The 27011-nt window shown below is 54.3% G+C and overlaps 1 protein-coding gene across 6 annotated transcripts in view; it reads left to right on the top strand.

The window, feature by feature from the left end:
• Positions 1-27011, top strand: part of EHMT1 (euchromatic histone lysine methyltransferase 1) — a 106473-nt gene that overhangs the window by 23446 nt on the left and 56016 nt on the right. For 5 of the 6 annotated variants that reach the window (XM_043470314.1, XM_043470316.1, XM_043470313.1 and 2 more), the window contains 2 exons: positions 17083-17146; positions 21278-21834. In XM_043470314.1, coding sequence (XP_043326249.1) covers positions 17083-17146; positions 21278-21834 — 621 coding nt within the window. Of the gene's footprint in view, positions 1-17061; positions 17147-21277; positions 21835-27011 lie in introns of those variants that run through there. The other variant, XM_043470315.1, reaches the window with a different exon arrangement.

A 27011-nucleotide genomic window follows, 5' to 3' on the forward strand; every position in this document is an offset into this window, starting at 1 on the left:
GTGCCCCTTCCTGCTGCTGGCGGAGACCCGGCTCCCTGACTCCAGGCGGAGGCCCGGCTCTCTGACTCCTGGAGGCAGGTGGAATCTGGGGGTGGGCTGGAGTGGAGAGGTGGCTGCCACCCTCCTCCATGATCCCCAAGTGATGTTTGACGATCTGAAATTGGTCCACCCCAACTGAGATGTCCTTTACGTGTGAAGTATACTTTGGATTTCAGAGGCTTATTGAGACGTTTTGTGCTTTTGCAGGGTACTATTTATTTATTTATTTTTTAATGTTAGTTACATGTTGAACTGGTAACATTTTGGATGTGTATTGGGTTAAATAACATTTATTTAAATTAATTACTCCTCTTTACACTTTTTAACAGGGCTGCTGGAGAATTTAAAGTTATCTTTGTTGGTCCTACTGTGTTACTGTGGACAGTGTTGCCCTGGGCTGAAAATCTTTTAAGTTTGTCTTGACTCTGGTCCATGTTGGAAAAGAATCCGGCAACCTGTGGGAGAAAGGCTGATTCTCCAGGGAGAGGGCCAGAGAGGAAGGGTTCCAAGCGGAAGGAGGGCCTGCGCGCCTGCAGGTGAGGGGCCCAGTTGGGACAGGAGGTGCGGCTGGGACACGGGCTGGCGCCACCGGCCCGGGTTGGTGAGCGCCGCGGGGTGTGCGTGGCTCCCCGTCTGCCCGCAGCCCTGCCCAGCGCCTGTGCTGGGGACGGCGGCTTTCGGCCCTGCTTTCTGGCTCAGCACAGAGGGGGCGGGGCTGTAGGCATCCCAGCTGCTCTTCAGTCTGAACGCGCATCATCCTGGCTCTGAAAACGAGGGCGTTTGTGCACACGTGCTTCTTGTTGTTTAGTCCTTTAGTCATGTCTGACTCTGCAACCCCAGGGCCTGTAGCACACCAGGCTCCCCGTCCTTCACTGTTTCCCAGCGTTTGCTCAAATTTATGTCCACTGAGTTGGCGATGCTATCTAACCATCTTATCCTCTGTCACCCTCTTCTCCTTTTGCCTTCAGTCTTTCCTAGCATCAGGGTTTTTTCCGATGAGTTGACTTTTCGCATCAATCAGGTGGCCAAAATATTGGAGCTTTAGCTTCAGCATCAATCCTTCTGATGAATATTCAGGGTTGATTTCCTTTGGGATTGGCTGGTTTGATCTCCCTGCAGTCCAAGGAACTCTCAAAAGTCTTCTCCAGCACCACAGTTCGAAAGCATTAATTCTTTGGTGCTCAGCCTTCTTCTTGGTCCACAACTCTCTTGACCTTCCTGTAAATGAAATCCCAGTTTCTTAGACTTCATTCCACCTTTGCTGTTTCCAGGACCTTCCAGACCTACCCTTTGAGCCTGTTCAAGCAGGACACCATTGACCTGGTTGTTGCCAACCCCCCTGGTTGGTCCTCAGCCTTCTTTACTGGCCTCTCAACAGCACGTGACATTCACATTCAAGAAGGAAGGAGTGATTATGTTTAGCTGCTCAGTCGTGTCCGACTCTTTGCAACCGCTTGGACTGCAGCACGCCAGGCTTCCCTGTCCTTCACAGTCTCCTGGAGTTTGCTTAGACTCATGTCCATTGAGTTGGTGATGCCGTCCAACCATCTCATCCTCTGTCGTCCCCTTCTCCTCCTGACTTCAGTCTTTCCCAGCATCAGGCTCTTTTCCAGTGAGTCAGCCCTTCACATCAGGTGGCCAAAGTATTGGAGTTTCAGCTTCAGCATCAGTCCTTCCAATGAATATTCAGGACTGATCTCCTTTAGGATGGACTGGTTGGATCTCCTTGCAGTCCAAGGGACTCTCAAGAGTCTTCTCCAACACCACAGTTCAAAAGCATCAATTCGGTGCTTAGCCTTCTTTATGGTCCACCTCTCACATCCATACATAACCACTGGAAAACCATAGCCTTGACTAGATGGACCTTTGTTGGCAAAGTGTTAGCTCTGCTTTTTAATATGCTGTCTAGGTTGGTCATAGCTTTTCTTCTGAGGAGCAGGCGTTTAATTTCATGACTGTAGTCTCTGTCCACAGTGATTTTGGAGCCCAAGAAAATAAAGTCAGTCACTGTTTCCGTTGTTTCCCCATCTGTTTACCATGAAGTGATGGGACTGGATGCCATGATCTTCGTTTTTTGAATGTTGAGCTTTAAGCCAACTTTTTCACTCTCCTCTTTCACTTTCATCAAGAGGCTCTTTAGTTCTTCTTCTCTTTCTGCCATAAGGGTGATGTCATCTGCATATCTGAGGTTATTGATATTTCTCCCAGCAATCTTGATTCCAGCTTGTGCTTCATCCAGCCCAGCATTTCTCGTGATGTACTCTGCATATAAGTTAAATAAGCAGTGTGACAATATACAGCCTTGACATACTCCTTTACCTATTTGGAACCAGTCTGTTGTTCCATGTCCAGTTCTAACTGTTGCTTCTTGACCTACATACAGGTTTTTAGTAATTGTGTATATTACAGATGAACCCAAATTTAAATTTTTTATGAAATTTGGGGAAAAAAACAGATGGAACTATACCAGTAGTTAATGTAGATATTTGAATTATGGGATTGGGATTGACAGTGGTTTTTAAAATATTTTTTTGGAATATAAGTTTTTTTAAAAATAATGAACATTTATTAGTTTTACAGTAGAAAAAAAATTAATAGATAACCCTGAGTTGAATAATGCTCTGTGGAAACAAAGCTGCCCCAAGAGATGCATGAGGTCACCCCGGCAGTGTGTGGGCCCAGGCCTCACCCCTCATGCCAACCAGGCTGCACCAGCACCAGCCGCCCCGCCTTCCCTGGCCCCTCAGCCCCAGCCCTGCTCAGTCCCCAGCATCCACGCAGGAGGCACCTAACCTAACCCCTGGGTCGTGAGCAGATCAGAGCGGGGGCCACCGTCGCCTGCCTCCCCTTCGCCCAGTCCTGAGCACAGAATGCAGGGTCTGAGAGTGGCAGCCTGTGGGTGATGAGTGTGTCGGAGACGACAGTGTGGGAGATGAGCTTGTAGAGGAGGCGAGTGGTGCTCTGTTACGCCAGGAGTGCAACTTGTAAACATGTAAAGCAACACCATTTTTGTCTCTACTATTTTGTTTTGAAAAGTGGTAGACCTCCCTGGCGTCTGCCTACAATGTGCGAGACCCGGGTTCGATCCCTGGGCGGGGAACATCCCCTGGAGAAGGAAATGGCAACCCACTCCAGTATTCTTGCCTGGAAAATCCCATGGACAAAGGAGCCTGATAGGTTACAGTCCATGGGGTCTCAAAAGAGTTGGACACGACTGAACAACTTCACTTTATTTTTTATAAATATATTTTATATTAACATGCGGGTTTCTTGTTATTTTGAAAGAAAGTGGCGGACTGTCCCAGTTCTGATTTCTGACGTAGGAGGGAGTGGCTGTAACCCAGAGAGACAGGGAGAGACCCTCTGTGGCTGCTCCAAGCGTGTGTCAGCTGGTCTGGGCCGCGACGCTCAGAAGTGCTGGACAACAGTGACCTTGACCCCACAGAGCCTGTTTCTCACAGGGCATTCATTCCGATGGGAGCAAGCTTCATGTTTTTGTGCTGCAGGCTTCACAGCATTCACCTCCTTTGGTTTACTGTCTCCACTGTGCTCAATCCTTTTGTCAAATGGGGATTTTGAAGGAAATTCAGCCGTGAATGTGTTTGTTTTTCCCATGTTATTTCAGTCCCATTATAGAGCAGTATTGTGGAAAGTTTAGAAAAAAATATCGAATCTGATTAAGAATATAGTCTTCTTCCAAGAACCTTTCTGATTGGAAGAAAAACGTAGTGAATTTCTCTGGTGTTCTGCACATAGCCTGCACTTCCTCTTCTCACCACCAGATGGCGGCCCGTCCAGCTGAGCCGGGGCTGTGGTTGGCCCTCCGCCACCTTTCTGTGGGTGGCGCGGGTCCTGGTCCCCGTCCCTTTTTCAGTCACTGCTCAGCAGGGACTGGTCCTCCTCCCAGGAAGCTTGGGGCTCTCCTGCCCGTCAGAGGCTCGGCCCACCTCCGTCTGCCTGCTGGCGCCTGGCGGCCCTGCAGGGTCCTCCAGGGTGGACAGTGCCCTTCCCTGCCGGTGTCTCCTGGGAGGTGCTTCAGGTCTGCAGAGGGGAGCTGGTGTCTCCTCCATCTTGATGTATCAATCCCATCCAGCCTTGTTTTCCCTCCCGTGTTCTGCAGGGAGTGTGGAGCGGGGCTGCGGGAACCCTGGCCTGGGGAGGTGGTCAGTTACTGGACGCTCGTGCTGCCTGCTGTTCAGTGGATTGAAAACTTTCTTCTCATTAAAACACTTGAAGGCCCTTCCCGTCACATTCGTAACCTGGAGAAACAGGCTCCGGTGAGAGGAGAGAATATGGCCCGATATGACCCCGTTCCCGGGACTCCGGTCGTGCCCTCAGGAAGGAGCAGCTCTTGAGTGAGGCGGCGCTGCCCAGCTGGTGCCTGCGAGAACCGTGGGGCCCGGTCCGGCGCGGGTCCCTGGTGACTTCCCGGTGGCTGCAGTTGGTGCCGTCGGTCCAGCGTGAGACCTTCCCTGGTCTGCAAGAAGCAGTGGTCACAGAGGGGGTACCTGCTGGGAGAGTTCCTGGAGTGCTGGTCTTCCCTCTGAGGACTCAGTGCCCGGCCTGGAGCGGAGGCGCAGAGCCTGGCTGGACGGGCTCTGTGTGTGCCGTCTCTCTACAGAGCTGGTTTCGGAAGCAGCTTCTGAGTGTCTTCTGACACCAGGCAGGGCTGCATTCTTGACAGGCATCTGTCAGAGAGCGTGTGGTGGTGTGGTACCTTCCCAGCCCTCTGGTCCAGTCCCCTCACTGCTCACCAGTGTTTTGAGTCCAGTCCCCCCATTGCACAAGACGCACTGTCGTCCTTGGCGGAGAGCCCAGAATGCTCCCTGCCTCCATTCCAGAGCACCTCCTTTGTTCCTTTGTTTTTCTGTCTCGTCTTAAAGAGCAAGTGCAGGTCTGTGTGGTGTGGTGGGCTCTCCTTTGTGTGGTCTTTTTGTGACTGCATGACTTAACCTCTTGATGTCACAGGCCTGCATTTTGTAGTCCATCATCCCTTGAAATGTGTTCATCAACAGTCTTGGGACAGGTGTCATGGAACATGTATCCTGGGGCAGTCTTAGGCTGGGTGCTAGGGCTCACCTGGGGGAGCAAGTCCACCGCGTTTCCCGGGGTTTCCCTGTCCAGCGAGGTTGGCAGAGTTGTGGTTCCTTGTGGGGCTCAGTGCAGAGCTGGACCTTCAGGGTGAAAGTTGAGCGAAGGACATGCAGCCCAAGACCAAGGCTCTGGCCTGGGAGCGCTGAGTAGCGTGGTGCCGTAGGTTGCCACCTCAGGGTGTTTGGCAGGCTGATTTGGACCTGAACATTGTTGGGCTGGATTAGGGGTCAGCAAACTTCTTCTGGCAAGGCCATCTGTGCGTGCGCCTCATGGTTTCTGATACGTGTGCTTTCTTATTTTCATATGTTACACATGCGGAAGCCGTTCTTAGCTGCTGGAAGCACACAGGTGGGCTGGGCCTGGAGCTGGCCAGCGGCTGCTTTGGGATTCTCCGTGCTGTTAGATGTGAGCCTGAACTCTACACGTTGGGAACACTGGGTGTTTTGAGAAGATAGAGGACAGTCACAGTTTTAGAAGATGACGTTTGAACTGCAGAGTAGGTGTTAAGAGGGGCGAGTAGATTGAAGAGGGGCGAGACTGGAGTGAGAAAAGGAGTTAATAGACGGTTCCTGCTACTAGTGGCTTCAGGGGTTAAAACAGGAAGGGAGCAGTGTCTCCTGTGCGTGGTGAGGGGGCATCGAGCGTGCTGACGGTGCACAGGCGTGAGGCCTGACCGAGATTCCTGTTTAGAGCACCTACCTGTCTGGTGGCGCTGGGTCTCAGTTTCGACCTCAGACTCGAGTTGTCTGCCAGGGCGAGGTTGCTCCGAGGTGCGCGCCTCAAGCCTGGGCTCCCCCTGCGCCGGGGTGACTGCCGGCTGGTGGTGCCGTCCGGCCCTCGTGGCGGCCGAGGCACTTGGGAAGGAGCTGGCTGCAGAGGGACTGGGTGTGTGTGGACGGGGCCAGGCGGCGTTCCGAAGCGGACATAGGTGTGCAGACTCTGGGAGTCTGAAGTTTGCGAGTCGGTGGGCTCGGCGGGCTGGGTAGGGCCTGGCTCCGGTCTGCCCACGTCTTCAGGAATGGGGCCAGCCGGGGTGGGAGGGTGGCGGTGACGGGCTTTAACAGAGAAGCAGTGCTGCTGTTGTAAGGCTCGGGAGAGGCGGAGCTGTGGAGACAGTGGTGGGTGCCTGGGCCACCATGGCTTGGGGCCGGGCTGTGGCGGGGCCTCCCTTTGGACGGCTGGACTTGGGGGTGACTGGCTCACAGCAGACTGCAGATGTGTCTGTGTGCACTTGTATGTGTTAAACAGTGAAACTGGCTGGGGTCCGTCGGGCATGGTCGTGTCCCCCAGCTTCAGGCGTTCCTCAGTCTCCTGGGGCTGGTGGAGGGTGTAGGTGACTCCATGGCACAGGGCCGGGGTGGGGCCGGGTCCCGGGGTGTCGCTGGACCTTGCAAGGGTTCGCGTGTGGTTCCCTTGCCATGTGGGTCTCTCCTGTTGCCCCCAGACTCCCGTGAAGAGTGAGTTCCCACCTCTGACAGACGTAGCCCGTGTGTCCCTCGCTTTCTGCGACCGCACAGGTCTTGGCACTGTGCGTTAGGGGTCATGAAATTTCCACCTCTGTACTTGGAGTGTGTTTTTTTTTTTTAAATGCAGACATTTTAAACATAACTGCATGTCATTTAGTGAAAGAACATTAAAGTGTTGGTCAGTTGTGTCCGACTCTTTGCGACCCCATGGGCTGTAGCCTGCCAGGCTCCTCTGTCCATGGGATTCTCCAGGCAAGAACACTGGAGTGGGTTGCCATGCCCTCCTCCAGGGGATCTTCCCCACCCAGGGATCACACCTGGATCTCTTGCACTGCAGGCGGATTCTTTACCGTCTGAGACCTAACAAAATTCCAGTAATTCACATCATCTAACCATTTTAAAGTTTCCCTCCAGTCTTGTCGGAATGTCACTTTATGGTTGATTGGTTCAGATCAGCGTCCCAGCACAGTCTGCACTTGCCGGGGATTCTGCTCAGTCCGAAGCGTTGGCCTGGGGAAGAGCCTGGGTCGGCGGCCTTGCGGGGCGCGGAGGTTGGGTGAAGACTCACAGCCGGGCAAGTGGCCATCGGCTCTCTGCAGAGAGGCCGGCTGAGGGGAAGCCGCAGATGACGAGGAGCCCGTCTGTTTCAGAGTCACTGAAATGCATTGTATGCGCCACTTTGGGTATTGTGTTTTCCAAATTTCGGAACTCTCCTTTTTTTCTGTCAAGGGGAGAAACAGACAAAGGAGGGGAAAAAAATATATGTGAGATGTTGAAAGGATTCATTCTTTCTTTCCCCACTGTCTTGATAATTGGCTTGTGAAATTGATATGTGGTAAATAGTTTAAAATTAGGGGGTGCGGGTGGGCGGGTAGCACTCTATATCCTGGAATTTTCTTGGATTAAAGACGCGTCCGGCTTTGAAAACCCGTCTGGTGCCTGCAGCCCAGCCGGCGTTGGCGCCTGCATGGTTCTCCGGGAGGAGAAGCCACCGCCGGGCTGAACCCTGGGCAGAGACCTCGGACTGGGCCTGTTCTTTGTATTACGTAAGGATACCTGAAGACCTTAGACTAGGACTTCATGATTCCTTTGTTTTTTTTCTCTGAATTTTATTTTTTTCTGTGTTCTGTTCTCTTATGAAGAAATTATTTGATTAATATTTCTCTTTTTATTTTAGGAGTATGATTTCATAGGGCAAGAGAATATTGTCTTTTGAAAATGTAAATCACCATCTCAGAATATCAGAAACCCTTCTGCCTCTTGCTGATTCTCACAGACTCAGTGGAGGGTTACCAGGTTCAGGAAGTAAGGATACAGGGTGCCCAGTTACGTTTGAAGTTCAGGTACACTTACTAATGCTGAAACTTGACTTATCATTTATCCAACCTTCAGATATCGCTGGACGTCCCAGTGTTGGGCAGCTGGTAGTGCCTGCTGCCCTGGTGGCTGGACCTGCACTGGGCTTCCCACGTCGGGCCTGGGATTGGATTCTCCTCACCTCCTGGGATGCTTCTTTCCCTTAGGGTTTGGTTTTATCAGTGGTTGTGTATGGGTGTGAGAGTTGGACCATAAAGAAGGCTGAGCGCCGAAAAATTAATGCTTTCGATCTGTGGTGTCGGAGAAGACTCTTGAGAGTCCCAAGGAGATCCAACCAGTCCATCCTAAAGGAAATCAGTCCTGAATATTCATTGGAAAGACTGATGCTGATGCTGAAGCTGAAGCTCCCATACTTTGGCCACCTGATGTGAAGAGCTGACTCACTGGAAAAGACCCTGATGCTGGGAAAGATTGAGGGCAGGAGGAGAAGAGGGCGACAGAGGATGAGATGGCTGGATGGCATCACAGACTCAGTGGACATGAGCTTGAGCAAACCCTGGGAGATAGTGAAGGACAGGGAAGCCTGGTGTGCTGTGGTCCATGGGGTTGCAAAGAGTTGGACATGACTTAGTGACTGAAAATGATTGTATATGTCGGAATCTGCCCTTTGGCATTTAAGTAGGAAACTTCACAGAGTTTTCGGTCTTTTTTCTCCAGCCGCATCAGGGCCTTAGATCGGATGTGACCCGGGTGTTCCGAAGGGTAGAGTGTGGTCTCCTGGGAGAGGATGTCGGGCCCAGCGCGGGGCAGGCGTGTGTGGGGTGGCCGCGCCCTTCCCCGGCGGTGTGCTGCTGCTGGCGGTGTGCTGCTGCTCCCGGTCTGCGCTGGTCCCTCCTGGGCGGACTTTGTCCCCCTCCCCAGTGCCTTTCAGCCAGGTCTGATAGGGGTTGTGCTGGAAGCGTGAAGAGGTTGAGAGGGTCTGGATAGGCTGGTGGAGGGGCTCTTATTAGGGCAGCTCAGGCATCATGGGTGCCAGCTCCAGTTTTACTGTCAGAAGCGGCAGGTCACTGTGTGAGGGCCAGGCGCAGGGCCGAGCCTGCAGTGCTTGACCGAGGATGAGGCTGGGCCCGCCTGCTCTCCCGTGGCCCCGAGGGAGCACTCTCAGTGTGGAGTCGGGGGCTCTGGTGGTGGACAGAGGGCAGTGTCTCAGGGCTCCGGAGACCCTGCTTCTGTGAACGCGGTGTCCTTGGTGTAGCCGCTCCACCCCGCCCTCGACCCCAGGCCCCACTCAGGCTCTCCACTGCCTCCACCCTGTAGCTGTCTTCTGATTTGGAAGTTTGTGTGTAAAGGGCTCTTTGACTGAAGGAAGCCCTAGAATCCCGCAAGTCCCAGGCCCTGAGAAGATCCCGTTTTCAGTCTGGGTTTGCGAGGTAGAGGTGAGGTCTGCTCACAGAGGTCCTGGAGTCTGGGCAGGCATGCTATGGGTAGCGGGGAGCAGACCGTGGGAGGAGCTGTCTTTCTGGAACTGCCGTGTCTTGGCGGTGCGCTGGATGAGAGCCGAGCGGCGTGTGTGCCCAGTGAGCACACACGGCTGCCTCTTCCCGCTGCGTGCGGCGCATTCTCAACTGTGCTCAATTTTGCGGCTTTCGCCAACCGGAAGGTCTGATGCTGCGGACGAGGTCGCAGGTCTGGGTTCCCGGTGTTTGTGTGGGTTTGACTCTGGGTTGTGTCTGTCTCCCAGGGAGGAGGTAAAGGAGCTAGGGCCCCTCTTTCTTTGGACAGGTGGGTCTTGGGTGGAGGTGGGACAGGTGAGCAGGTGTGGCCGTGCAGAAGGAGGGGAGGAGAGTGGAAGGCTTGTCCACAGTGGGGGCTCCTCTCCTCCTGAGGTGGGGGCACTGGGGTTCCGGGCCTGTGGGGCCATGGTCACAGGCTGTAGGGAAGCCGTGACCTGTCAGTGACAAGGCCTAAGGGAGACTTTAGAGGATTTCATTGGAGGTTCCTCCAGGAAAAAGGCCAGGCTCTGGGAAACGAGTGAGCCACCGGCAGACCCTCACCCGTGTTGGTTCTGTGGTCTGTGCACAGAGAGTGGCCTTTTGGGTTCTGACGTCTGTGGCCGTGTTGACTTGGTCACAGCCTGCACTGCTGGATGGTGGTTCGCCTGTGTGAGTGTGTTTCACTCGTGTACAACCAGGTCAGTCAGTTCAGTGCAGTCACTCAGTCGTTTCCGACTCTTTCTGACCCCATGGACGGCAGCACGCCAGGCCTCCCTGTCCTTCATCATCTTCCAGAGCTTGCTCAAACTCATATCCATTGAGTCGGTGATGCCAACCAACCATCTCATCCTGTGTTGACCCCTTCTCTTGCCCTCAGTCTTTCCCAGCATCAGGCTCTTTTTTCCAGTGAGTCAGCTCTTCACATTAGGTGGCCAAAGTGTTGTATCTTCAGCTTCAGCAGCAATCCTTCCAATGAATATTCAAGGTTGATCTCTTTTAGGATTGACTGGTTTGATCTCTTTGCTGTCCAAGGGATTCTCAAGAGTCTTCTGCAACACCACAGTTCAAAAGCATCAATTCTTTGGTGCTCAGCTTTCTCTGTGGTCCAACTCTCACATTCATGGAGAAGGAAATGGCAACCCACTCATGGACCGAGTAGCCTGGTGGGCTATAGTCCATGGGGTCACAAAGAGTCAGACATGACTGAGAGAAGATATGTCACATCCATACATGACTACTGGAAAAACCATGGCTTTGACTAGATGGACTTTTGTTGGCAAAGTAATGTTTCTGCTTTTTATGGTCATAGCTTTTCTTCCAAGGAGCAAGCATCTTTTAATTTCATGGCTGCATTCACCATCTACAGTGATTTTGGAGCCCAAGAAAGTAAAGTCTGTCACTGTTGCTATTTCCTGTCACTGTTTCCCCATCTATTTGTATGACGTGATGGGACTGGATGCCGTGATCTTAGTTTTTTGAATGTTGATTTTTAAGCCAGCTTTTTCGCTCTCCTCTTTCACTTTCATCAAGAGGCTCTTTAGTTCCTCTTCGCTTTCTGCCATAAGGGTGGTGTCGTCTGCATATCTGAGGTTATTGATATTTCTACCAGCAGTCTTGATTCTAGCTTGTGCTTCATCCAGCCTGGCATTTCACATGATATATTCTGCATATAAGTTAAATCAGCAGGGTGACATTATACAGCCTTGACATACTCCTTTCCCAGTTTGGAACCAGTCTGTTGTTCCATGTCTGATTCTAACTGTTGCTTCTTGACCTGCATACAGATTTCTCAGGAGGTTGGTAAGGTGGTCTGGTATTCCCATCTCTTTAAGAATTTTCCATAGTTTGTTGTGATCCACACAGTCAAAGGCTTTGGCGTAGTCAATAAAGCAGAAATAGATGTTTTTCTGGAATTGTCTTGCTTTTCTGATGATCCAATGGATGTTGGCAATCTGATCTCTGGTTCCTCTGCCTTTTCTAAATCCAGCTTGAACATCTGGAAGTTCTCGGTTCACGTACTGTTGAAACCTCGCTTGGAGAATGTTGAGCATTACTTTGCTAGCATGTGAGATGAGTGCAGTTGTGTGGTAGTTTGAACTTTCTTTGGCATTGCCTTTCTTTGGGATTGGAGTGAAAACTGACCTTTTTTAGTCCTGTGGCCAGTGCTGAGTTTTCCAAATTTGCTGGCATAGTGAGCGCAGCACTTTCACAGCATCCTGTTTTGGGATTTGAAATAGCTTAAGTGGAATTCTGTCACCTCCACTAGCTTTGTTTGTAGTGATTCTTCCTAAGGCCCACTTGACTCTGCACTCCAGGATGTCTGGCTCTGTGAGTGATCATGCCTTCGTGGTTATCTGGATCATTAAGATCTCTTTTGTATAGTTCTTCTGTGTATTCTTGCCACCTCTTCTTAAAATCTTCTGCTTCTGTTAGGTCAGGTAAATGATTATAAATGGAGAAGTCCTAATTTAGTCAGATGATAGCTCAAAACTGTGTTTTAACCCATCATTTTGTTTTGTTTTGATCTGGGAGAAAGGATAACCTGCTAGGCTAGACAAGGTTGAGAGAAGTGAAATAATTTCTTTTCTGCGAGCTTGTGATTAACTGCTGCTCTTCCTTTTTATGCAAATCTGGCTGCTGGTGGCCTGAGTTTTAAAGGCACAGTGGCATTAGAGGAGAGGCTTGGTAGAGGCTTGTGCAGACATTTCAGGCCCAGAGAGTATTCATTTTCTCTGGAGTGTCTCTTTATATTCATCTGATGAGCTAGTTTGTCCTTCATTGGAGACCCTGCCAGCACCTCAGGCTCCAGCCCTGTGCGGACCCTCGCCCTCTCGTAGCCGCGTCCTGCCCACCTGCCTGTCTGTCCTCTCCCCCCTTCCACCCTGTGCCCCCAGCAGCAGTGCCTGGGCTTTAAGTGGGGACAGGAGTGTAGCTGAGATTCGCGCTTGCCCAGGCCTGGCACGTCGTGTGTGTCAGTGGTTCCTTAATGCCCTCAGGTAGATACAGAATAAAACGGGCTCACTCTGGCATTATTAGAAGGTGTGTTACATCATATTCTTAAAACAGACCTTTTTTGGGGGGAATCATGAACCTTAATTTTGTGAGCAGACGGCTGGTGGTGGTGACCAGATGTGGGAGGTGGGTCGTTCGTGCTGAGTTCTTGGGAGTCCTGGGCCGTGCAGCTGTGCCCGCTCTGGTTCATCTCCAGACGTCTGGTGCTCGCCAGCGAGGACCCGGGGCCTAGAGGTGGTGTCAGTGGTGGGACCACAGTGGGATGAACGCGGTCACTCAGGATCACTCGGTGCCACCGTCCTGACTCCTCCTTAGGTGCCGACAGCACAGCTCTGGCACCGTCGCTGAAACCGCGGGGTGAGGTCCCGGAAGGACCTCTGGGAAGGGCCTTGGGCCCCCGAGGCCTCCTGTTTGAGGGAGGTTGACGGGTGTGGGTGGTGGGTGGTGGTGTGCAGCTGGGATGGGCTGAGGGGTGCCGGGGTCCATCCACGTGGGGCCATGGTTGGAGATGAGGTGTGGTCCCACCCCGCCCTCGGTGGACAGTGGGACTTTGGGGTCCTGGGCTGAGGCAGCTGGCCCCCCGCCCTACCTGGTGGGGTGGGTCATGGTGGTGTTACTGAGAGGCGCAGCCAAGGATGTTCCTGGGAGGTGATGCCTGAAGTCAGGTGCCGATGTCGGGGCAGGCGGGTGAGCTGTGTGAGCGTTGCTCACGGCCCAGACCTTGCGGGTCGGGACCTGTGTGCAGGCTCAGTGCTGGTCCTGGGTGTCCGGAGGCTAGCTCCCCCTAGGGGCCTGACTGGGCGCTGCCTCCCCCAGCCCAGGATCGCCCCAGCTTCTCGTTGTCCCAGCTCCGGAAAGGCAGACTTGTAACACCTGTGCCGACTGAGGTGGAAGCAGCCCAGGCTCCTGGCTCCTGGGCTGGCTGCCCCCGCGGTCCCTGCCCCACTTGCGTCTCTGCGCTTTCCGGGACACGGGTCCCTCAGCCGCGCTGGGGCCTGTGTGTGTGCCCACAGTCCAGGGCCCCGTCCACATGGGGTGCAGGCCGAGCAGGTGGAGGAGCCCCCATGCACGCGGGTGTGCTGTGAGCGCCGAGCACCCTGGGCTGTGGGCCCCGCGTGGGGCGCCAGGACCTTCACCCCCGGCCGCCCTTGGGGCACGGGGCCCTACCCTCTGCTGGCCCCACATCGGGCGCCAGGCCCGTCATCCCTGGCCGCCCCCGGAGCAGGGGTCCCCACATTTTCCTAGCCCACGTCGGCTTCCCCGGGGCAGGGCCCCGCCCTCAGCTGCAGGAACCGTGGCCCAGCGCGCCTGGCCCCTGGGGACAGAGCCTGCGCTCCCACTCTGAGTCCTCGCCACCGCCTCCGCCCTTCGTGCTCAGCGTTGCCCTGTGTGCCTGCAGCGCACGGCCTGCTGCTCGTCTGAAGTCCTTTCTAGCTGCTTTTTGCAACAGTTTATTTTTTAATAATTTCAAACATACAGAAAAGTTGCAAGGTTAGCACAGTGATGCCTGTCTATCTTTACCACACTCCACTGTGTCCTTCACATGTGCCCCCGTGTGAACCCACCTACGTGCACATATGTGCAGCATGCTCCTCTGAAGTGCTCAGAGTCAAGTTCAGACTCCTACCGCAGACAAGGACATTCCTCTTGAATAACCATCAGAATATGATGGTGCAGCTGTGTGGTCTGCACACGACTGTCACGTTATTCACACATGGACCCAGTACCCGGTCACTGTGTGTACAGCCGTGTGGTCACACGAGGACACGTTCACGGTGCCTGGTCATTACTGTGCTTACAGTCATCTTGTGGTCACATGTGGTTACCTGTGGACACGATGCTGGTCATTGTGTGTATATTCAGTCACCTTGTCACATGTGGTCACACGTGAACACAGCCCCCAGTCACAGTTGTCACATCTCCACACGTGCTTACACGTGGATGGGGCACCCAGTCACTGTGTGTAGTCTTGTGGTCACACGTGGTTACTGGTGAACATGGCACACGGGCAGTGTGTGTACAGTCATGTTGTCCCATGGACACAGTGCCTGCCACTGTATGTACAGGCATCATGTGGTCACACATGGTCACCCCTGGACATGGCGTCGGGTCACTGTGTGCACAGCCGTTGCGTGCTTACACGCAGAGACGGTGCCTGGTCACCGTGTGTGCAGTTGTCATGGTAACCTTCCACGCTGCTTTTGTGTTCTTGCCGGGAGCTTTCGGGGTCTCCTGGCTCCTCTGGTCTCCAGCTCCCCAGTCTTCCTTATCCAAGGGTCTGCGCTGCTTTCCAGAAGCCTAGGGTTGGGTGTCAGGAGACCAGAGACCGGCCCCTTTTCCGTGACGACCCAGGATGAGGAGAGCCTGCAGGTGTCCCCAGTACTTGAGGACAGTCTTGCAGGAGATTACTGGGAGATTCTGTAAAGGTCGTGTTTCTCGTGAAGCTCCTCCACAATTTGTAGTGACAGCTTCCGCCCCCAGCGTGCTCTGCCGTCAGTGGTTGGAATCTCGGGTAAGGAGGTGCATCCCTGTTGGATTGTCAGCTGATACTCATGTTGCTCACTCAATGGACACGAGTCTGAGCAAGCTCTAGGGCTTGGCGATGGGCATGGAGGCCTGGTGTGCTGCAGCCCATGGGGTCGCAGGGCCGGACTAGGCTGAGCTGGCTGGTTCATCAGTGCTGGTGTTTACTCACCATCGTTCCTGTCATTACTCATTCTGACGCTCAGAGGAATGACGCCCAGGAGTCGCATCCCGGCAGTCTGTCCTGGTTCTTGGACACGGCCCGCCAGCTTTCAGCGTGTCGTCCTTGGGTTAGCCCGAGGTTCTGAGCTGCTCTTGTGCCCTGGCCGCCGCAGCTGGTCCTCTCTCCCGTGAGCCTCGTCCTCTCTGTGGAGGCAGCACATAGGAGTGATTCTGTGCGGTGCCCCAGGGCCCCACTCTGCTGGAGTGTCTCTGGAGGTGTCCCAGGCACGCCGGGGTGGGCTGAGGCACCTCCTGCAGAGCAGGGCCGGGTTCACCCGCCAGCTCTTCATGTGGGGGTTGTCCTGGCCTCTGCCTGGCGGGGAGCCCGCAGGCCTCAGGTCTCAGCCTGCGTTCTGCTTGGTTCGGGTTTTGTCATGGTTTGGGCTGGGTGTTCCCTGAGTGCACATGCTGGGGTTCTGGGGGGGCAGGGGGCTGGCGGTGTGCCGGGTGGGGGCCGTCGGGGAGCAGGTGCAGCCGCCTGAGGAGGTGCGGCTGGGCCTCCTCCTGAAGCGGGGCGGGGGCAGGGAGCGGAGGCCGTGGGGGCAAGGGGTGGGGGCTGGTGTCGGGGGTCAGGGTCTGGGGGCAGGGCAACGATCAGGGGCCCGGGGAGCGGAGGCCGCACTGTGCTGTTCGTGGAGATGAGGAGGGTGTGTCAGGCCTGCCGGTCAGCGTGCTCCCACCTCCAGGGGGAAGGCTGGGGCCTCAGCTTTCCTTGGTGCCAGGCCACGCTCCCGCTTCCTAACTGTGGCAGGGCCGTGCGGTGGGCCAGCGCCAGCAAACCATGCTGTCGTCCAGGCCTGAATGGGGTGAATGCAGGCTATTGAGAGGGCTGAGAAGACCCCTGCAGCTGTGCACCCCTGCTTCTAACCTCACAGCCCCCACTGTTACACTGTTAGACCCTCACAGCCCCCAGTGTTGTACCCTCACAGCCCCCTACTCTATCCCACCCTCATAGTCCCCCACTGTTGTATCCTCACAGCCCCCCACTGTTACACCCTCACGGCCCCCACTGTTACACCCTCACTGCCCCCCCACTGTGACACCCTCACGGCCCCCCACTGTACACCCTCACGGCCCCCCCACTGTGACACCCTCACGGCCCCACTGTGACACCCTCACGGCCCCCCCCATGTGACACCCTCACCGCCCCCCCACTGTGACACCCTCACGGCCCCCCACTGTGACACCCTCACGGCCCCTCACCCTTGCTGAAGTTCATGTGTGTATCTCTTCACCCCCGACTGGCACACAGCTCTCAGGACTTTGCTGAAACAGGCCCCTGAGGCTCTGAGCACAGAAGTCTCTGTGCTGTCCGTCTGTCTGTTGCTGTTTGCTGGCTCCTGGGGACGTCACACTGCTGTCCCTGGTCCCATCGCCTGGGCCCTGCCGTGCACTGCGGCCCCCTGGACTGGCGTCCCCGGCACAGGACAGGCACTCAGGAATGGGGCCAGCCTTCAGGCCCCTGTGCCTGTGGACTGAGCTCGCTCCTGTAACGGGGTGCCCCGTGGCCTGCTGGGAGCGGCTGTCCACCCCGGTGCCAGCAGCTGTGGTCTGGGGGCCGGGACTCGGTAGTGCTGCCACGCCCTCCATGTGTGTGCACGTGACTTAAAAAACAGCTGGTCTTAGGTCCTTGGGGGCCCTCAGGGACCCCAGGGTCCCCCACTTTGAAAACCCCTGAGTTTCAGACCACTGGTCAGGTCACACACACAGAGCCTGGAAGTGGGAGGGTTTCCGTGGAGTTTCCTGGGCCTGTTGTGAGCACTGGCCTCTCCCCTTGCAGCCTGTGTCATGGGCGTCCTCACGGGCCTGCGGTGCCTGGTCCGCCGTCCTTGGTGGGCTGGTTCTGATGTGGGTGTGATGCCCATGGACTGGGGTGCTTTGGTGGAGTGCGACTGATGAATGCTTCTCTTCCGCAGGCGGTTCCGGCGAAAGGGGAGACCAAGCAGGACTGTGGCCTGGGAGCCGAGCTGCCGAGTGAAGGTAAGGGCGCCAGGGCCTGCAGGGGTGGCTGCACGAGGTGTCTGGGCTTGGAAGCCCCCCGAGTTGCCCGGCGTGGAGGGAGGCTGGCAAGGGGCTGGGGCCCAGGGAGCCTCTGGCCGCCCTGCTTGGGGCCGGCCTGGATGTGCCAGGCTGGGCCTGCCCGTGGTGGGTGAGCCCCGCCCCCGAGCCTGCCGCTGGGCCTCCTGAGGGCAGCGTCCTGGCCATATGGTCCCACCCGGGCCCGCTGCACTCCTGCCCCGGGCTTCTGCCTGCCTCAGCCGGGGTCCAGACCAGCTAGGGGCTGAGGCCAACTGAGCTCGCGGCTGTGGACGCCCAGCCGGGCCCTGGCCTCTGAGGGCGTTCAGATGCCAGGCTGAGCCTGCTGTGTGTGGGTAGCTGCTCCGCTGGGTGCAGGCTGGGCCATCTTGGCAGACATTGCAAGGAGCCAGGGCTGGTGTCCTGTGGGGGCCCGGGCGCCCAGCACGGTGACCCCGAGCCTCCCGGGGCGAGGCCTCAGGGGGCCTGCTGGCGGGGAAAACCTTGTGCCCCAGGTTGGCGGCCAGGTTCATGTGCGCCCTGAGCTGTGATGGGGACTCTGATGGCCCCGCTCCCTCCCAGGGGCATCTTTGTCACCTTTCACATCCATGGGGTCCTCGTCTGTGACCGCATGTGCACGCCCGAGGGTGACTGTGGGTGACGCATTGTGGGCCCTGGCTCGGGGCTGGCGGCAGGCAGCCTCACTCTGGGAGAAAGGACCCAGGGGCCCAGGCCACAGGGCAGGGTTGTGTGGGCAACGGCATGTGACCGAAATGCGTCAGATTCCAGGAGAGCTGCTGGGGCTCTGGGGCTGGATGGGGTGGGGCTGGGGGGCCTTGCTGCCCAAGACTGTCCTGGAGCCCCACCCCTCCCCAGGTCAGAAGCCCGTGTTGGGGGCAGCTCGTGTCTGCCTCCGGTCCCAGGTGCCTGGCTTGTGCTGATGGACCGACATCTGTGGCTGTGCCCTGCTTACCGCCTCACTCGCCCCTGGGGGTCCAGCCTGCAGCCCCTCTCTGCTGTCCCCGGCCACCCACACGCTGTCCTGCGGCCCCTCTGCTCCCGTGTGGGACCCCTGGAGCCCTGCCTCAGGGTTCTCCGGCGCTGTGCTTTCCTCTCTCCTGACATGCTGCCGTCCATGGGCTCCTCCCCTCCCTCTGCCCTCCTGGACCTTTTCCTAAAGAACTTGAGGGTGAGTGCTGCTGGGTGCTGGGCCCCTCCACACGCGTGGCCCCTGAGCCCAGCCCTTGGCCCCTCCCGGGAGCCTCCAGGCTGGTTGCCGTGGCAGCTGCCCCGCGTCCATCCCCACGGCACTGGCTCGTGGGCCCCGTCTTTCTGATCAGAGCCGTCGGGTTTTGGTGTGTCTCCCTGTTGACTGTTGACGCTGGACATTTCTTCTTGTGCTTATTAGCCTTCTGTATATCTTCTTGGTGGAAATGTCAGTTCAGATCCTTTGCCCATAAAATTGGTTATTGATTTTTTTAAAAATTCATTTATTTTTTAATTGAAGGATAATTGCTTTACAGAATTTTGTTGTTTTTTGTCAAACCTCGACATGAATCAGCCATAGGTATACATCTATCCCCTCCCTTTTGAGCTTCCCTCCCATCTCCCTCCCCACCCCACCCCTCTAGGTTGATACAGAGCCCCTGTTAGAGTCCCCTGAGACATACGGCAGATTCCCGTTGGCTCTCTATTTTATACATGGTAATGTAAGTTTCCATGTTACTCTCTCCATACATCTCACCCTCTCCTCCCCTCTCCCCATGTCCGTAAGTCTATTCTCTAGGTCTGTTTCTCCATTGCTGCCCTGTAAATAAATTCTTTGGTACCATTTTTCTAGATTCCGTATATATGTATTAGAATTTATCTTTCTCTTTCTGACTTACTTCACTCTAGATTCATCCTCCTCATTAGAACTGACTCAAATGTGTTCCTTTTTATGGCTGAGTAATATTCCATTGTGTATACGTACCACAACTTCTTTATCCATTCATCTGTCGATGGATATCTAGGTTGCTTCCATGTTCTAGCTATTGTAAATAGTGCTTCAATGAACAATGGGATACATGTGTCTTTTTCAGTTTTGGTTTCCAGGGTATATGATTAGGAGTGGGGTTGCTGGGTCCTATGGTGGGTTATTGATTTTTATTGATGAATTGTCAGAGGTTTTTTAAAATACATTTAAGATGCAAGTTCCTTATCAAATGCGTGATTTGCAAATACTGCCTTCCAATCTGTACTTTGGCCACCTGATGTGCAGAGGATAAAATGGTTAGATAGCATCATCAACTTAATGGACGTGAGTTTGAGCAAACTCTGGGAGATAGTAAAGGACAGGGGAGCCTGGTCTGGTGTAGTCCATGGGGGTCGCAAAGAGTCAGACACGACTTAGCGACTGAACAACAGCAGTCTGTAGGTTATCTTTTCACTTTCTTGACTGTGTTCTTGGAAGCACAAAATAAAGTCCAGTTTATCTGTTTTTCTTTGGTTGCTTGTGCTTTTGTTATAGCATCTAAGAAACCATTGCTTAATAGAAAGTCATAAAGATTTATGCCTGTGTTTTTGTCTTATAGTTAGAGCTTGGATGTGTTTTCAATTAATTTTTGTATATGGTGTGTCAAGGGTCCGACTTCCTTTTTTGGCGAGTGGAGGTGTTTGTCCCAGAAACTTTCCTTTCTGACTGGCTGTCGGCGCCCGGCCCAGGGTGGCTGTGCTCCGGGCCCCGTGACCACCTGCATCCGCATCCTCCTCGGTGTTTCTGCTTCCCATTGCTTCACTCTTCTTTTTCACAATTTCTTTTACTGTTTGTGAAAAGTTATTTTCCCTGCGCATTTTAGACTAAGGTTATGGAGTTCCTCAATATACTGATTGGAACTTCAATTAGGGTATCATTGAACTTAGTTAATTTGAGGTGACTTGCATCTTTGTATTTTTGCCATCTCCATAGAGACTTTGCATGGTCTTGGTTAAATTTTATAGTTTTCTGCTTTTGTGAATACTATCTTCTTTTTTTCTCATGTTTTCTTCCCCAAAGTTTGTGCTGGTGTAGAAAAATGTCCTTGTTATTTGCATTTGATTTCAGGTCTGGCAGCCTCTCTGCACCCCTGTTTGACGTGCCCCTGTGCCCCAGGTGTGTGGGAGAGCTCGCTCCTTGTTGCCAGGCCTCTCGCTTCATCTCTTCTCTTGTGGGGCCACCTGGGACCCCACTCTTGTGTGAACCTTAGTGGTATTAATAGATGTCCTGACGTTGTTTCTGATCTTACATAGAATTCATGTAACATTTCTGAATAAGTATACGTTTGCAGTAGATTGGCACATGGGCTTCTCCAAGCTGAGTAGGTTTTTCACCTCTTCTGTTTTGCTGAGGATTTTAAAAAATTAATGGCCGTTTATTGATTCAGACAGTACTTACTGCACTTATGTTTCTGTGCTCAGGCTATGGTAGTGAATGTGGGCCTTGCCCCAGGGGCCAATGCTGCTGTGATGGAGCTGTGAAGGTGCTGTGCTCTTCACCCGGGAACCGGGCTGGTGGGTGGTGGGCTCCTGGACATGACCACTGTGCGCTGCACCCAGTGCTGTAACTGTGGGCTTTCTCCTGCTGGTGGCAAGTGTGTTTCTTGTTTATCAAGTTGTGGAGGAGATGAGCTTCAGAGACCAGAGGTTTGTAAGCTCCTGACTGACAGACTGAACGCATCCCGTTTTCTTTAGGTCTGTTCTTGGGCAGCTGCTTCGGAGGCCTTGTTTTCTGTCTGAATCCTCCCCAGTTTTGTTTTCTAGCAGTGACTTTGTTCCTGGAGGATACTAAATCTGTGTCATGTGTTTGAAGCCTTTTAAGAAGCTGGTGTTTGTTTCAAGGACCATGGCCCCGCCCACTCCTTGGTTGGGGATCGGGGCAGACTGTCCTCCCTCCTGGGGACACGTCGTCCCCCACTTCATCAAGTCACTGTTGAGATAGCGACTGTGATGTGCTTTGTATTTAGTCCATCTGAAGTCAGATGTTTGTCCATGAAGTAAACAGTTTCCTGTGAGCATAGCAGTGGGACTCTGTGTTGGGGTCACAGGTGGGCACCCCTGACTCTTGTTCTCTTTCTGCAGGATCACCCATGGCTGCTGATGACGGCTCAGCGGAACAGCAGGGAGGGGAGGCCCCGGTGGCTGCAGATGGGGAGACCAACGGGTCCTGTGACCAGAGCGATGCCAGCGGCCTTGCGGCTGCTGTGAAGCACCCTCAGGAGAGCACGCGAGGCAGCCCACAGGAGGGGGCTGGCCCGGGGGCCCGGATAGCGGAGAATGGGATTCTGGACAGAGACCCCGAGGCGGGGAAGCAGAACCACATCCGCTCTGATGGCTTCCCCCAGAGTCCTGTCGTCGGGAGCAACGGTTACTTCCTTGGCAAGGCCCCATTGTCTGAGCCGCCACTGCGGGTGGCCAGCACCCTGGCTTCCTCCCTGCCTGGCCATGCGGCGAAGACTCTCCCTGGCGGGGCTGGCAAAGGGAGGACTCCCGGTGCTTTTCCCCAGCCGCCGGCTGCTGTGCCAGCCAAGCCTGGGGAGGGCGGCAAGGACACAGAGGACAAGAAGGCCCTGGCCCCGGGCGCCGATGTCAAAGTCCACAGGGCTCGGAAGACCATGCCGAAGTCCATCCCGGGCCTGGTAACACGTCCCTGTTGGGAGGGCCTCTCCTGTCTGTCTGCTCTTGGTTTCGTGTTTGGACGCAGGTGGACTTCTCTGCGCGGAGGGGAGAGGCCGGGAAGAGGGGGTCATTCTCCAGGGTTGCCAGCTGGGTCCCCGCGGGTGATTGCCAGCCTGTCTTCCGGGCTTCCCTTGGTGTGCCCAGCCGACGGGTTGCTCCTCCCCCTCTTTGGGAGTCACTTTCTTGGGAGGCTCAGCACCCACCCGTCTCATTGGGGAGTAAGCAGCGGGGAGGGCGGTTAGGCCCGGAGCTGCTGAGCTGTCTGCTCCCAGGTGTGCAGTTGCACCCGGGAGTTTCTTGGGCGTGTCGCCGGCTGGTGCCCTAGGGCCTTCCCTGGGCCCCAGGGCCTGATGCACACCTGAGGCTGAGGGTTCTGCCGCGTCGCCCCAGCGCCTCCTCCCGGAGCCCCACCCCTCCATCACCTCCTCCCTGAGCTCCGCCCCTCCATCGCCTCCTCCAGAGCCCCGCCCCCAGCACCTCCTCCCTGAGCCCCGCCCCTCCATCGCCTCCTCCAGAGCCCCGCCCCCAGCACCTCTTCCCTGAGCCCGGCCCCTCCATCACCTCCTCCCTGAGCTCCGCCCCTCCATCGCCTCCTCCAGAGCCCCGCCCCCAGCACCTCCTCCCTGAGCCCCGCCCCTCCATCACCTCCCCCTGAGTCCGCCCTCCATCGCCCCTCCTGAGCTCGCCCATCCAACACCTCCTCCCTGAGCCTCCCAACTCCTCCCTGAGCTCCGCCCTCCAGCACCTCCTCCTGAACCCCCCTCCAGCACCCTCCCTGCCCTGACCTCCTCCCTGAGCCCCGCCTCCTAGCTCACCCCTCCAGCACCTCTCTAACCTGAGCCGCCTCCACACTCCTCCCTGAGCCCCGCCCCTCCAGCCTCCCTGCCTCCTCCTGAGCCCGCGCCCCTCCATCACCTCCTCCCTGAAGCTCCGCCCCTCCATCGCTCTTCCTCTCTGACCTCCGCCCTCCACACCTCTCCCTGAGCTCCGCCCTCCAGCACCTCCTCCCTGAAGCCCGCCCTCCCGTCTCAACTCCTCCCCCGCCCCTCCAGCACCTCCTCCCTGAGCCCCGCCCCTCCAGCACCTCCTCCCTGAGCCCCGCCCCTCCATCACCTCCTCCCTGAGCTCCGCCCCCAGCACCTCCTCCCTGAGCCCCGCCCCTCCAGCAGCTCATTACCCTGTCCATCTCCCTCCTGTGTCCCCAGCGCCTGGTCCTGCTGGTCCTTTTAACGCGTTGATGTTTTCCATTTTGACAGTTTTTTCTTTTTTCATATCCAGCGTATCTGATTAGATTTTAAGTTAAGAATATCTGTGTTCTTGTTACATTTTTGTTTTATCCTTCAAAAGATAGTTACAAATCTTCTGTGGTCTGGGTTGAAACTGACGTTTCCTCACATGGGGTTCTGTTTGGACCCGGCACCTCTTATTTGGGTGATTTTCCTCTGAAATGCTCTCCCACCAGGAGTGTTCTCACCCTCGTGCTGTGGCTCCCTGTCCCCTGACCCGCCCCGCCTGCTGTGACTGGGCCGGAGGTGCTGGGGGCTGAGCCGCTGCCCGTGCGGCGGCTGGCCCTGGCAGGGCTTCTGCTTTCTGCAGGATTTTTTTGTATGTGCCAAAACTTAAAAAACTTTTAAGTAACTATTCACAGGAAGCCACACAGGTCAGAGAGACCCGTGACCCCTACCCAGGGCACAACAGTGCCCACCTGGCACCATGAGGCCCCCTCTGTGGTCATCCCACCATCCCCATCCCCCATATCTGTTGAGTGTCATTTCAGATGTTCCATAACACGGGGTTATGGAATGCACCTCCGACATCTGCAGGCTGTGTCTGCAGGGCCCTCCTTTGCACGTTGACAAGTTGTGTGTGTTATGTAACGCTTGCCCATCCAGGGATATTTGGGCGGTTCTCAGTTTTGGGCTGTTCCATTAAAGCTACACTACACACTCGTGCACATTTTTGTTTGGACCAAAGTCCTTGTTGTCTGTGAGAGTTGTGGGTGTGCACCCTTATCACGTGTTGGTTTGCAGGTGTTTTCACTTGTAGCTGGTCTTCATCCTTGCACTTTTGAAGACCTACAGTCTTTCTTTAAGTAAAAGTTGTTCATTTTGATGAAGTTCAGCTTGTTCAGTTCAGTTCAGCTCAGTTGCTCAGTTGTGTCAAACTCTTTGTAATCCTGTGGACTGTCTGTCCATCACCAACTCCCGGAGTTTACTCAAACTCATGTCCATTGAGTCAGTGGTGCCATCCCTCCATCTCATCCTCTGTCATCCCCTTCTCCTCCTGCCTTCAGTCTTTCCCAGCATCAGGGTCTTTTCAGATGAGTCAGCTCTTCGCATCAGGTGGCTAAAGTATTGTAGTTTCAGCTTCAACCTCAGTCCTTCCAAGGAACACTTAGGACTGATCTCCTTTAGGATGGACTGGTTGGATCTCTTTGCAGTCCAAGGGACTCTCAAGAGTCTTCTCCAACACCACAGTTCAAAAGCATCAATTCTTTGGTGCTCAGCTTTCTTTACAGTCCGACTCTCACATCCACTACTGGAAAAACCATAGCCTTGACTAGATGGACTTTTGTTGGCAAAGTAATGTCTCTGCTTTTAACATGATGTCTAGGTTGGTCATAACTTTCCTTCCAAGGAGTAAGCATCTTTCAGTTTCATGGCTGTGGTAATTTTGGAGCCCCCCCAAAATAAAGTCAGCCACTGTTTCCACTGTTTCCCATCTATTTGTCTTGAAGTGATGGGACTGGATGACATGATCTTAGTTTTCTGAATGTTGAGCTTTAAGCCAACTTTTTCACTCTCCTCTTTCACTTTATCAAGAGGCCCTTTAGTTCTTCTTCACTTTCTGCCATAAGGGTGGTGTCATCTGCATATCTGAGGTTATTGATGTTTCTCCCAGCAATCTTGATTCCAGCTTGTGCTTCATCCAGCCCAGCGTTTCTCATGATGTACTCTGCATATAGGTTAAATAAGCAGGGTGACAATATACAGCCTTGACGTACTCCTTTTCCTATTTGGAACCAGTCTGTTGTTCCATGTCCAGTTCTAACTGCTGCTTCCTGACCTGCATACAGATTTCTCAAGAGGCAGGTCAGGTGGTCTGGTATTCCCATCTCCTTCAGAATTTTCCACAGTTTATTGTGCTCCACACAGTGAAAGACTTTGGCGTAGTCAATAAAGCAGAAATATAACTTACACAATATTTTTCTGTTAAGACTGTGCTTTTGGTATCATCCCTAAAAACTCTTTGGCCAGCCCTAAATCCTGAAGATTTTCTCTAATTTTCATAGTTTTTTAGTCTTATGTGAACTTTAAGTATATATGTGTGTGTTAGTCACTCATTCGTGTCTGACTCTTTGTGACCCCACGGGCTATAGCCTGCCAGGCTTCTGTGTCCATGGGATTCTCCAGGCAAGAATACTGGAGTAGATTGCCATTCCCTCTTCCAGGGGAACCTTCCCAACCCAGGGATCGAATCTGGGTCTCCCAAATTGCAGGCAGATTCTTTATCACTGAGCCACCAGGGAAGCCTTAAATATATGACCTATTGTGAATTAATTTTTATACTAGACTTGAGGCTTAAGGTGAAGTTTATTTATTTGCCTACCATTTTTTGACTCACCATTATCGATTTTAAAATGCATGTCAGAAAATTGTACATTATGTATTTATCTCGTTGAAATTTTACTTTTATTCCGTCCCCACTTCTAGAATTTTGTTCTAACATAGTTTTATTCTTGAAAGGTTTTTACTGTCACTGTCGTATTCCTCTAGAGGAAGAAAAAAAGGAATTTGAAATTTAATTTCAAGAAATGTCTCTGACCATAACGCTTATCTAAGGGTTAGCTTTGTTCTGGTGGAGTTGCTATGATTGTTACTAGTACACAGTCAGTTGCAATGCTCATCATTCTGTTGGAAGTTACTGAGCACACTCAGGCTGTTGCAGGGAAATGAAAGAGAAGGGTTTTGAGGCTTCAGAAGCTGATTTGCTGAAGACCATGCTTGCCTCCACACACTGGTAACTCAGTCTGCTTCCCAGACCCCTGCAAGAGGACGGGCCTGGAGATGTGGAGACTGGGGGCCCTTCTGGCTCCCGGACCCAGACCTGGCCTCTCCTGACTGCTGGCTTTTCTGTTCCGCAGACCCTGCTCAGTCTTGTTCAGTTTTCTTAGGAAAGCATGTTTTGTTGAAAATTGGGTTTTGAAAACAAACATGTTGCATGTTTATGACAAGAAATCTATTTTCCATTAAAAGCTTAAAAACGCAGGGTTTTCCACAGCTGGGCGGCCTCACGTCCCCAGCACGGCAGAGCCAGTTCCCTCTTGGGTTGTGGTGTCACACCATCAGACTCGCTGGCTCAGGGTTACGTTAGCCCCTGCTCACACGAAGGGGGTGGGGGAGGCCCTGTGCCCCACGCCGGCACGCTGTGTAGACTGGCCCCCTGACTGACTTGAGTCCGCTCTTGGAGGTGCTGCATGGGGCCTGGTTTTCTCCGTGAGTGTCTTTGTGTTCAGGAGAGGAAGGTGGGCCAGGAAGGGGTGGGTCCTAGTGCAGAGGGGGTGCACGTGGGTGTTTGCTACCCCTGGAAGGGAGGCTGTGGCCTGGGTGTGGAGGCAGGGCGGCGAGCAGAGGCTGGGATGGGACAGACGCAGTTGCCCGCAGGTACCTTGGTCACAGGTGGCCGTGCGGGTGTGTGCGGGTACTGTAGACGTGGGCACGAGTCCTCTTGCCATGTGGGGGACTGGCCCTGGCCTCGGCCCCGGCCCCGGCGGGGGCGCCGCCTGGAAGTCCACCCTAGCGTCTCTACCTCGGTGGGTTTGCTTGGTCAGCGGATAGAGCCCTATCCAGATGTAGAGTCTTCACTCAGGTTTAGCAGTTCTTAGCTTTATTTTTTAGATATTTTGAAAGGAGCCCTGTGCGGGGGCCCCCAGGCAGGCAGGGAACGTTTGGAGGAGCCAGAGGGCAGAGCGTGCTCAGGTCTGGCTGCGAGGAGCCTTGGCCTTGGAGCTGGGTCCCCAGGCCACCCCCAGGCAGGCCTATCAACCTCTCCCAGATGTTGATGCCAGGAGATAAGGACGCCTTTTTTAAAACACTCTATTAAAATGCACATAACAGAATTTAGCATCGTAGTCATG

The sequence above is a fragment of the Cervus canadensis genome, chromosome 5 (genome assembly GCF_019320065.1).
Source record: "Cervus canadensis isolate Bull #8, Minnesota chromosome 5, ASM1932006v1, whole genome shotgun sequence".
Taxonomy (NCBI): Eukaryota; Metazoa; Chordata; class Mammalia; order Artiodactyla; family Cervidae; genus Cervus; species Cervus canadensis.